The 12,702-nt window shown below is 35.2% G+C and overlaps 1 protein-coding gene across 3 annotated transcripts in view; it reads right to left on the minus strand.

Moving 5' to 3' along the window:
* The window catches only part of esyt2a (extended synaptotagmin-like protein 2a), a 43,605-nt gene that overhangs the window by 26,865 nt on the left and 4,038 nt on the right, over positions 1-12,702 (minus strand). For all 3 annotated transcript variants that reach the window (XM_065266396.2, XM_065266388.2, XM_065266379.2), the window contains exons 2-5: positions 5,526-5,567; positions 5,279-5,413; positions 4,752-4,828; positions 4,593-4,665 (exon numbers count right to left, since the gene is read on the minus strand). In XM_065266396.2, coding sequence (XP_065122468.1) covers positions 4,593-4,665; positions 4,752-4,828; positions 5,279-5,413; positions 5,526-5,567 — 327 coding nt within the window. The remainder of the gene's footprint in view (positions 1-4,592; positions 4,666-4,751; positions 4,829-5,278; positions 5,414-5,525; positions 5,568-12,702) is intronic.

The raw sequence follows: 12,702 nt of genomic DNA on the forward strand, positions 1-12,702 counted from the left end.
ATTTTCAATTAATTTTAGTTCATTAGTTAATGAAGTATTAAGTCTGGTAGAGTTATAATCCGATATGGAAATTGTCAAGTCATCTGCATATAGAGCAATAGTGGCACACCCCAACATAAAAGACAGATCATTTATAAAAATAGAAAATAACAATGGTCCAAGACAACTCCCTTGAGGCACCCCACAACGCAGAACCTTTGTCTCAGAATAACTACCATTAAACAATACATTAAACTCCCTATTAATAAGATAACTATAGATCCATTCGATTGCACCCATATCTAAATCACCAACTATATCCAACATATAACAGATTCGATCTAAACAAACTATAGGCGCATTGGGTGGCCTATAGCAGCAACCAACTAAGATAGACTTTAAATGTGGCAACTGTACCTCCAACCACAGCACTTCAACCCCAACACAACCAAGTTCCCGTCTTATTTTTACTGGAATTTGATCCTGAACATAAAATGCCACTCCTCCTCCATTAATATTTCTATCTTGTCTATATAATAAGTATCCATTTACATGCAACAAAGAACTATCTATAGATGCATCCAAATGCGTTTCAGATATTGCCAAAATATGTATATTATTATTTTTCAAAATCCCAGTTATATCATGCATCTTATTTCGCAAACTACAAATATTCAAATGAGCTATTTTTAACCCTTTCTTTAAGAATATTTTATCCGACACCATTTTTTATTTTACACTCAAAGTAATTTCTGACTAAACATAGTAAAGAGCTATCAAATAAACAAATAAAACAACAAAAACACGCAACACTCAAAAAAACACATACATACACATTCCCAGTGATACACTCCCCATTTGACAACATTTGTAAACAACAACTAATGGGATATTACCCAACTCAGACAAGCTTCTTATTTTACACATACAGTAGCATCTGTGGTAATTGAATCATACAACATAAATCATCAATCAAACCAACCACTTAAACTCATTATTACCATTTAAACTAATATAATTAAACCGAGATACTGAAATCATATTAAAATTAGACCTTCAGAAACAGACTTAAATATGTCTGTAAACTAAATTATATACACAAAGTCTGTACCTACTTGGCCATCAATGTTCCTTCATACTTTGCATCACCGGTTCAACCACAGTCATATAGAATTTCTCTGCAGCTAAGTGATCAGTAAACTTGATGGTCTTTTCATTATAAGTCAAAATCAAAATAGCTGGATGCATGATCCCATGTATCACTCCCGCGCTCCACAACTTGTTCCTCACCTCACGGAAAAGCGCCCTGGCTTTAGCTGTTTCATCAGTAAAATCAGGAAAAATACGCAGTTTCATTCCACGAATCTCAAACAGCTTTTCTTTCTTGGCAAGACGTAGAATCTCATCTCTTGTATCCAACCTATGCATCCTCACAATCATTACGCGCTGACCAGATTTAGCCGCAGGTCCAATGCGGTGAGCATTTTCCACTTCAGGTGCGCGATGGAGTTTATCCTTAAACAGATCATTAAGCAAAGCGGACACAAAACTTGTCGGATTCCCCTTCTCAATATCTCGAACCAAGCCGAGAATACGGATATTATATTTCCGACTATGATTCTCCAAACGATCTGCTTTCTCTTTTAGATCTGTGTTCTCTTTGCGCAAACTTTCGTTTGCAGACTCCAGCGCCGCAACCCTGGTTTCCATGTGGTCAAGCGCTTCCTCTATAACAGAAACTTTATTGGAACACTCGGAAATATCTTTTTTAACGACATCCAGTTGAGGTTGAAGTTTATCAACCGCCGCATTAATTTCTTCCCTTATTATGATTCGAATCAGTTCAGATAACTCCTGCATGTTGATATCTTTTCCTGCCGCCATATCAATCTGAGACACCTGTTCAGCAAGGCCAAGTTCACGTAGCTTCGTTTGCGACCGTGTTTTCTTCTTAGACATATCACAAACAAATCATTCAGTCATATTAAGCTTTATACTTGACTGACAGTAGTTATATATCTTATAGAGCTTTAATTTCCAGTATTTCCAGTATTTTCAGGCTTTTGTCTGAGGTTGGCGTTCTCCCGATATGCTCAGCCTTGACGCATGCGTAACCCTTAAACGTCTTGTGATCCCAAATAGCTTGAACCCCGCTAATCGCTGCTTGCAGCTATATTTTAGTAATCGTTTTTGCTTGACTCAGCACTACAGAGCAGTGAAGCTTTTCTGAAATACAGCACAAGCTTATGAGAGGCACGTCAAGGTTCAATATGTGGCTCTCTGATGGTTATCAGGCCTAAGGCCGAGCTCACACTACAGGATTTTTAAAATTTTGGCCGATAATTGCGGCACACACATAAGGAGAATCCTGACATTTTCAAGATGTAAAAGTCATAGCGCATCACACACTACAAGATTTTCGTAACAGAGGGAGCACATCATCTGACCTCACGGGGAGGCAGATATAAACAAATGGAGATTGTGACACATTCTTGTTTTAGACGAAGGGATCGTGCTAAGTGCTAAGTTTTAACAAATGCTTTGTTTTCACACTTCCACAAGCCATTTCCCCCCTATACGGCATTTCGCGGTTGCTATTTGGGACCCTGGACCACAAAACCAGTCATAAGGGTAAATTTTTTGAAAGTGAGATTGAATAAATAAGCTTTCCATTGATGTATGGTTTGCTAGGATAGGCCAAGATACGACTATTTAAAAATATGAAATCTGAGGGTGCAAAAAATCTAAATATTGAGAAAATCACCTTTAAAGTTTTCCAGATTAAGTCCTTAGCAACACATATTACTGGTAACACTTTACAATAAGGATTATTAGTTAACATTAGTTAATGTATTAACTAACATGAACAAACCATGAGCAATTCATTTGTCACAGTATTTATTAATCTTTGTTAATGTTCGTTAATATAGAAATAAAGCTTTTAATTGTTTGTTCATGTTAGTTCACAGTGCATTAACTAACAATAACAAGATTTTAATAAAGTATTAGGAATTGTTAAAGTTAACAAACATGTAGTATAAGTGCAGTTCATTATTAGTTCATGTTAACTAACGTAGTTAACTAATGTTAACTAATGAACCTTATTGTAAAGTGTTACCTTCTCACTAATGATAAATACATTTTTGATTTATGAAGAGTTTGGTTCCAAAACGCAAAACAATTTTTTTATTAGTTATCGCTAAAATCAGTATTGTATTTGGTCAGTATGAAAAAGTTAATTCTTCATTTTACACAAAATCCAATATCCAATATTATTTTGTAATCTTTTCTTCCTTTTTTCCCAAAATATGATAAACACCAAGTCTTCCTGCTCTGCAAAATGCAATAAATCCGCTCAACAAATCATAGCGCACCATTCCAGGCATTGTAAACTACAATGGCGGCGCGGAAAACACAGAATCCTAGTTTTCCTCATCTACTTTGTAATTTGTGATCAACAAACAAACAAAAACTAAATAATACTTTGATGCCGTTGATAATTTATTCTAAATACCATCTGTGGTGGTTTTCTGTGACGGGAAAGAAACGTTAGCCATCAAAATCGAATAATTTACGCGAGAGGCACTCGGGAGATGGAAAAATGCCGGCTGTTGCTTGTTCTCACATGACAGCATGAAGCTTCTGTCATGCTAACACATTGACCCCAGGGGATCTTATGAAAAACTTTCCATTATTTTACATGAAGTCAACAAAAATCAAACATGTCCAAAACATTTTACAGCTGATCGTTGTCAAAAAAGTTCAGCGACGATGTCCCAAGGATGACAGCAGCAATGACAGTGTTGTTAATAATATGACAAAGTAAGTGTTTTGATTAATGCCATTAATGTTTTTTTTTTTTTTTTTGGTGTAAACCACTAGTCAACTTAATGAATATGGCAAAGATGAGTGCATTTTTTATTGCATTTTGTGGAAAAAATAATCAGTTTTTATAATAAATCTTTCAAAATCAAATTATGGATTTGAATTTTTAATGTTATTATAATCTAAAGATGCCATGTAAAAGTTTGTAACAGAAAATAGTGATTTTCATCTTGTCACTTTCTTATTATAGAATTTTTTTTTAACCGAAATTAGTCAAAATGGATTTATTGTGTTTTGGAACCAAACTCTTCAAATATTTACGGTAGGAAATGTACAAAATATCTTCATGAAACCTGATTTTTAATACCCTTATGATTTTGGCATAAAAATCGATAATTTTGACCCATACAATGTATTGTTCGCTATTGCTTCAAATATACATGTGCTACTTTTGACGCGTTTTGTGGTTCAGGGTCACATTTCAAAATGTCAGTCATTCACCTTCATCTCTGTTTGGTTATTATAAGTACTGACATACTCATCCCAATTTATTCTAAATTTCAAACATGTTTATTATAATCGAGGTAGCCCCAATTTGCTTGCGAGCACATCTGGAAGTGTAAGATTGAATCTGTAAATATCAAACATTACATGATAATCTGAGCCGAACATCGGAACCGATTGAGGTCCAGGACCTGATTTTCGAAAGGGAACACGTGGTAAATTTGGGGCGAAAAAGTACGTAATTTGAGACACACCGCTACACACAAACAAACACACACACTTACCTGTATGCTCTTGATTCCCGCACGGCAGTAATATTTCTTAATGTCCACATCGATTTCTGTGTTCCCGACAAAACTACACAAATGACAAGACAGAGTTTCAATTTCTCAACTTTAATAAAGAAAACCAGTGGATTACTGGGTGTGTGTATCTGTGTTTACTTGATCTGGAGGTCCATAATAATCTGTCGTCTATCTACATTTTCTGTGTACACTTTCACTCCATCAACTCTGAGGGGCTGCAGACAGAAGAAAAGTCATGTTTGTATGAGACAAAGTGTATGAGTGGGTTATTTTATTAATTTTGTGACTTCCTTTGGCCTTTTCCTAAAAGCATTCCTCATAAAAAAAGGAAATAATAATTATTTTAAGTTATCTTTTAGGAATGGGTATAAGGTTAACTTGGTCTGTTCCAATTAAAACCACAAGTCTGTGGTACAGCATGTTCTCTCATTTGAGTAAACATGCATCTTGGTTTGACCTAGATAATGGGGACAAAAATGGGCTTACAGTGTAGGAAATGTGCTATATTATGAGCCTGCGGCAACTAAACTTAATTCGTATTTAAAAATGAATTTGTAATAAACATGAAAGATGGTTAAGAGAAAAAAATATAATAAGCTTAGTATTAAAAACCAGCAGAAAGTCTTATTATATATTGACAGGAGTGTAAACGTGTGAGCGTGTACCTTGTCCCCCATGTCTATCTTGGTAAAGGTGAATGTACTAAGCTGTCCATGGGCTCCCTGAACTGCTGGTTCAATGGTCTCTCTAAAGAGCTTCTCTACAAACTGACAAATATACGGCCACATCTGCTGTACAGTCTGAAAATGAGAGATAGATAGAGAGAGAGAGTTAATGCTCATGAGAAGACATTTCTGGGTTAACACAGATCTATTTTTATAAAGCCAGCCCACCACAGGCACGCACACACACCTTGTTGAGCCACTCCACTCTCTCCACATCTGGAAAATGAACCTGAAACACAACACAGATTGGACCATCAGCATGTTTGTAATATTATTTTCATGGATGCAACTGAGTCACATTAACAGACGGTGAAACTGAAACATGTAAACAACATCGTGAATATGTCAAATGTTATCACATGAAGTAAATAAATGCAATGGTGTATTAGCTGATAAAAAAGTAAAGATCAAGGTTTTTCATACACTCCCTGATCAAAAAGTCACTGATTGGATTTACATAAGTAGTCGGTGACTGGATTATTACAGTGATGAATGTTTCAGGTGGCAACAACTGTTATTCCTTTAAAGAAATTTAGAAATGACATTGATACATCCTGCTCCTTTTGTCAAGTTTCTTCTGAAACTATTAATAATCTGTTTTGGGACCGTCCTTTAAATAAGTCTTTCTGGTGTTATATTGACTTTCTAATTGGCCCAAATATCTTTCCAAACTTTACTTTAACTTATAGACACATTCTTCTTGGATTTTATGACAAGACAATATTCGGTAACACTTTACAATAATGTTCATTAGTTAACATTAGTTAACCACATTAGTTACCATGAACTAATGATGAACTGCACTTATACAGCATTTATTAATCTTTATTAAATTTAATTTCAACAATTACTAATATTATTTTAAAATTTGGTTAACGTTAGTTAATGCACTGTGAAATAACATGAACAAACAATGAACAGCTTTATTTCTATTAACTAACATTAACAAAGATTAAAAAGTACTGTAACAAATGTATTGCTCATGGTTTGTCCCAATATTCAATGCAAGCTTTTGTATAAATCTTCTTTTATTTACTGGAAAGTTTCATATCCATAAATGTAAATGTACAAAAAAATAATCCCCACTTCAATGTCTTCAAAGAAGAATTGAGTTTATATTTGGATATAATTTCGACATCTGTTAATAAGAAAGTTATTAAAAACTATTAAAATTTGTAAGTTATTCAATATTTTACTTTAATTTGCTTGTAAAATTATTTATGGCCTCTGTGTTTTATTTCTTTATAATCTTAATGTGAATTTAATCCATACACTCCATGTACTTATATTGTCTGATGGTTTCCTGTGTTTATTACTTGGAAAACTGCTTATTTGTTGCTGTTTCGTACTTCTTTTTCATTGCAATAAAAAAACTGTTATTCCTAACTAAAGCAATGTGTAGCTTCTTCATAACTAACCATGTTAGAAGGGCAATTCCAGTGTTATGGATGTGACATTTGCAGTCAAAACTGGTAATATAATTTCTCAGAGAATGCATTCATTATTAAGCCATCTTTTTATATTTTCATATATCCCTGATTGATTGATTGATTGATTTTATTTGACCACTTAAATATAAAAATATGAAACAATACTCCGAGTCATACATTAAAATACATAAATAGTCAGGGATAACACAATAAAGCCCAAAGACTTATTTCCATTGTGGTCCCTATGATGATAGTCCAGACATCCGAAAAATATCAGTCTATAATCATGTTTTCTATCTTAAGCCATTTACAGACAGACATTACGGAAAATGCATCCGGGATTTGTCCTGGATCATTTGATTCTTAGTTAATTCACACTTGACAATGATTTTTTTCTGAATCTGTGCACACATTCACTCAGATGCCATAAAGATCCCGTAACGACACGTGACGTAATTTATTTAAAGTCATGCACTTGGTAGGTTTTATCCGTCTGAAGTTTGCTTATTATCCGTTATTTCTCTCTCCAGAAGCCTTGCGTGCACATTTTAGTTTATGATAACATTATAAAGGAGTGCGTGATGTGCTTCAGTCCGGTTTGCATTCACATTTCTCATCGTGAATGTTAATGTGCATTTAAAACCCCTGTTTTAAAGAGCTGAAAGCTATTTCTTGTTGCGATGACACATGTGCATTTTTGTTTATTATAAGCTCATATGAGCGCACGACGCGCTATTCTTTTATGCTGCTGAAGCCATTGCCGTGTAAGGAATTAATATGGATTAAATATTACCTATCCCTGCACAAATTTAAAGTAAATATTTAAAATGGAATTAATATTTCTCCAAATATGCACACTTTGAATAAAAAAGCCCCAAATGAACATTGAGTTGTTGAGTGCTTTCATGAGAACCATGCAGGAAGATTTTTCTCAATGACAGCGACTGAGGGTCATACTTAAAAATTAAATAAAAATGCATAACTCCTGCCAAAATGAAGACATTACTGTCACTATAGGATTTCTGAAAGAAATAAAAGGTCAAAAACTGAATCTTAAGTCTTAACGTTTTTTAATGACATATAGTTTTTGAGGCAAGTACATTTAAAAAAACAGTAACTTTGAATTAATGTAAATAAAGAACTCTTTAGGACGTCATTGTCCTTGTGCGGGTTAACAGGGTTATGGCATTAAATGCGATATGGTCCAAAATTTGGGTGCACCTACCTTTTGTTCTGGTGCACCCAAGATAAAAAGTTAGGCGCACCAGTACAACCAGTGAAAAATTTTAGTCTTGAGCCCTGTTATGGTTGTGATAAATAAAGGACACACATTTTTGAGAGACAACATACTTTGTAGAAATTCTTTAAATTAAAATGCACAAACCAGGTGCAATAATAAAACAAATGTAGAAGGGATGGCTCTTTAAAAAATAATTTTAATATTAATATTAAAATATTTATTTGAGTTTCATTTGCACATTTATGGGGAAGAAATAGTGTATGGATGTGACATTTCTGAATTCTGAAATTGCTATCAATTATGAAACAATACATTTTTTTTTTTAAACTTTAATGAAGACTTTGCATATTTATACATACAAATATTTACATCTGGGGTATCAGTATGGTTTTGACTATGGGTAAAAACTTTACTTTTCATGATTGACATTGGCATTTGCATGGAATTGCCCATATAAAGTAAAAAGATGCAATGGTGTATTCGCTGATAAAAATAGATGAAGGCTTTTCATATACTCCCTGATCATTGATTGGATTAACATAAGCAACTACTTTGAAGTCTGTGACCAGATTATTACAGTGATGAATGTTTTAGGTGTCAACTACTGTTATTCCTAAATAAAGCAGTGTGTAGCTTCTTCATAACTTAAACAATAACATTAAAAGGCTTATGTTAATGTGATGTGTTTCAGAAGGGGAAAAATTACTGGCATGCTTTAAACATAGGAAACAACAAAGGAGATTCACTGAAATCACAGAAAAAAAATCTGAACATGTTTTTGAATGATCTTAATCTTAATTGGAGAGTTTAACAAACTGTGAAGTTACGTCATAAAAAACGACACGAAAAGACTTCCTGTGCTGACCGCACTTGTTAATGCTAATCTAAAAATTACACTCTAGATTCTGCTGGGTTATTTTTAACCCAATTCTGGGTAAATATATCGGACAGAACACGTTAGGCAATAAATAAACTTATGCTGGGTGTTGTTAACCCAACCATGATTTGAAACAACCCAGCAATGGTTAATTCGCTAAGGAGAATACAGATTTATCAAATTTCACAGCATGTCAGAATCAGAACATGCACCCAACATGCATAGTGCCCACTGTACATGCGTCTGGATTCATTGCTATTATTAGGGTAGGGACACATCAAACCAATGTCAACAAAGTAGTGCAGTCTGTGAGGTCGGCTCACACCGTCCGGCCCGCATGCTGGCTGCGTCTGGGTTCAAAGTTGCCCTGACACACTAAACGGATGGCGGCCAAGAAGCACGCCCATTCAGTGTCTGCATGAGATGAGATAAATTTGATATATTTTGCAGTGAAACGAAACATAAAGAAATGAGCGCTCGCTTACCAGTTGCACACAAATCTGGCTCACCAAAGACGAATTCGAGAAATATCTGTAACCTCTTATGAGCCAAATCTTTTTAAAATATTCCCCAATTTGAATAAAGTAAAAATGTGATTAGCGCTCTGTTTGTTTCTTCTTGACTTTTGTCATTTGCTTGCTTTGTCACTTTTGTTTTTTCTTCTAGTGCACTGTTTGGCCATGCCGAACAGCAAATCAAAATGATCCGACTCCCAGACGAGCGCCATAAAAAAGCCAATGGTGACTGGCTTTAGCGGAAGGGTGCTGCACACCCAAAAAAATTAAAGATGTAATAAGTCTTATGTGTGCCTAGAATGTGTAGAATGTGAAATTTCATTTCAAAATACCACACCGATCATTTGTTATAGCATGTCCAAAACGCTAAAAAGTGTTAAAAAAATGCTGTTTCCACGTGTGTACCTTTAAATGAGCTACTGCTTTCAGTAAAAAAAAGATCTGATTCCTGTAAATAAAGTCTGGGACAATATTAAACAAACACATTTAGAAAAGTGTTTGGGTAAAATGAACCAGTCAATCAGTGGCCATGGGCGGGGATTTGTCAGTGTGACATCACATTAACAAGAGAATCAAACCAGCATGTGTAATGAGACTGCTTTGGTTTAATTTGGATGAAAAAATATTTTTTTTCTTTGTAGGGTGGTTGTGTTTTCACACTGCCAACACACATTTATGTCTAAACATCTTGTAAAGGTGGATTTTGCCAAACATGGACCCTTTAAGTCAGTGGTTCTCAAACTGGGGTCCGTGACCCCCAGGGGGGCCCTAAAATGGTGCCAGGGTGGCCCCAGTTTAATGGCATTTTAAAAAATACATACATTTTTCATAATTTCTGTGTAATTAAACCTCAGAAAAATAAAGCTACTAACCAACAGCACTACATTGTATAATTGAATATGTTTTGTTTAATTCAAATTTTAAGTTTTGCAATATTTAATGTAATACATTTTCTTTGGGGGTCAATGAATTACACAATGGGGGCTGCACGCCGAAAAATTTAGAGAACCACTGCTTTAAGTCAAGTGACGCTAAACCTGCCAGACCGGTGATCATCGGCTTGGCGTGTACCTGAATTCAGTCAGTAATATTTTGCAGTAATAAAATAAGTTTAGTTAACCACACTGTAAAAAATTGCTGTAATTATGCAGCTGGTTGCCAGTAACTTATTGTAGAAGATAAAGACTGAAAATGTTTCATGTTCATTTAACTTTGAACGAACTGTTGTCAGTAAATAACATAAATGTAAAATCTACAGTAAGTTATTGGCAGCTAGTTGCCAGTAATACCAAGTAATACTGTAATTTCTAAAAAAACAATTTACAGTGCAGCCATGGCCAGGTTTTACTATCAATACTTTTTTCTTCCCTTGTGGCACATGCATATCAAGGTGACAATAGGAAACGTATTTGTAAGTTAAAAAAGTGTGGTTCAGAGAGCATAAGGACTTTTTATTTTTAAGAAATGAATTGGCCACAACAAAGTCCTGACCCTTAACCCGTTCAAAGTTTTTGCTAGGATGTGCTGATGAAGGTGCTACAAAGTGGTTTGATTCTCCCATTGTCAAAAACAAGATCAAAATGTTGTAACATTAAAAAGGGTTTAGAAACAATGCCAAAACATACACTGTAATTAAAAGCTAAAGGTGGAGCAACAAGTAACATATACTAGAATATGTCACTTTTTGGTCGATAATAAGAGGTAATAATAACAACAGATAGTGTAGTAAAATTTTTGCCACTTGTTTTAGGCCATACATCCCTTCAAACCGTTCTGTGGTACTTTGTCAGGGTGGATGCTATGTTTAACGCAAATTAGTCTGCGAGAAATAACCTAGATGTCGAGCACACATAATGGGTTGTTATTTAATGTACTTCAGCCAACAAAACCTTTCAGATTCAATGAATAACAAACTCAAGGTTTATAAACATCAAATATGACTTAAGACCTTAAGACAGCAACCTATTACACAAACTGGATTTCCATTGCTCACAGACTTGTTTTCAAACTTGTTTAAACATGGTGCCAACCCTAAATAATGTTTCTGTGCCAGTCACTAAACCACTGGTCCAACAATACAACAAACACGTCTTGCTATACTATCTAGCTACTTCATACACACTAAACATGAACTAATAACATTCATTACTACACTATAATAATAATGTGGCTATAACCTGACACTTGCTCGGACACTTATTGGAAATGTTCTCAAGCTTCTTGCGTTGCCAAATGCATGGTCTCTCTTTCATCTCTCCCCAGAGAATTTTATATTGCAGTAACAAAAAAAGGACATAGTTGGAAATAGTTAGTAAAAATGGAAAATCCCTGACTTGATTCGGGCTCTATTAACTCTCTCATATTTTCCTGAGGGAGAAATCCAGCCTATGACTCAAAGCTGTGTTATTTCCTGATTATACTCGCATAGAGCGGCTATAGTTAGCCTGCTAATTCCCATGGACTGTCAGACGGCAGCGGCCACTAAGCCCATATGATATTACACAAAGACAAGCATCTGTATACATGTCTTATCTCTACCACAAACACACACTGGCCCCTTTAAAGAGTTCCCTGGGGGCAAAGTCTTATGCACGGATGCACTCTTCTTTGACTCTTTCTATCTTCTATACAGTACATGCTAGATCTGCAACGTCGATCACCAGATCAATAGTAAAACGAGAATTTAAATGATCCTCACAAGCAATAATAATTGTCACAAAAGGGCAGGAAGCATCTAGCCTACTCATGCTGTAATGATGAATGTAAGGTAGTTTGCATGGGCGTGCGGCTGTTGAAGATCTGACGTGAAGAAATGCTATTTCCTGTTTAAGCAAATAACTGTCATAGGATAAACCTGTTGTCCGGTTTAGAGGAAACAAACATGCTCTAAGAGTAGCTGAAGGGATCAGGAAGAACATTATAGATTTGACCTTTGTATTGTAAACTCATCGAAGGTCTGTTGGCTGTAGCTGCTTAATAATTTATTGAAGTACAACAAGCCATTCACTGAGATGATTAAGCAAAATCGGTGAACAGGTCATCTGCTATTTCTTTTTAGCATGTGGTCTCTGTCAGTGGACACAGTCAGCATCTCGAATCAATACAGGATGCTGACTGGACAGCATTGTTTTTGTTTACTTGTAGAGCGGACCGACATATTCAAATATCTCACATGATCAACACAAGTGTGATGTGTTTTTGCTGAAGGTAAACATCATCGAGAATAAAACAGACCGGCGCCTAAGCATCCGAGACCGTGATGACATGAAGAGCAGATGAGTGAAGGTGTAAAAGAGAGATCT

Source organism: Paramisgurnus dabryanus, chromosome 6 (genome assembly GCF_030506205.2).
Source record: "Paramisgurnus dabryanus chromosome 6, PD_genome_1.1, whole genome shotgun sequence".
In the NCBI taxonomy this organism is placed as follows: Eukaryota; Metazoa; Chordata; class Actinopteri; order Cypriniformes; family Cobitidae; genus Paramisgurnus; species Paramisgurnus dabryanus.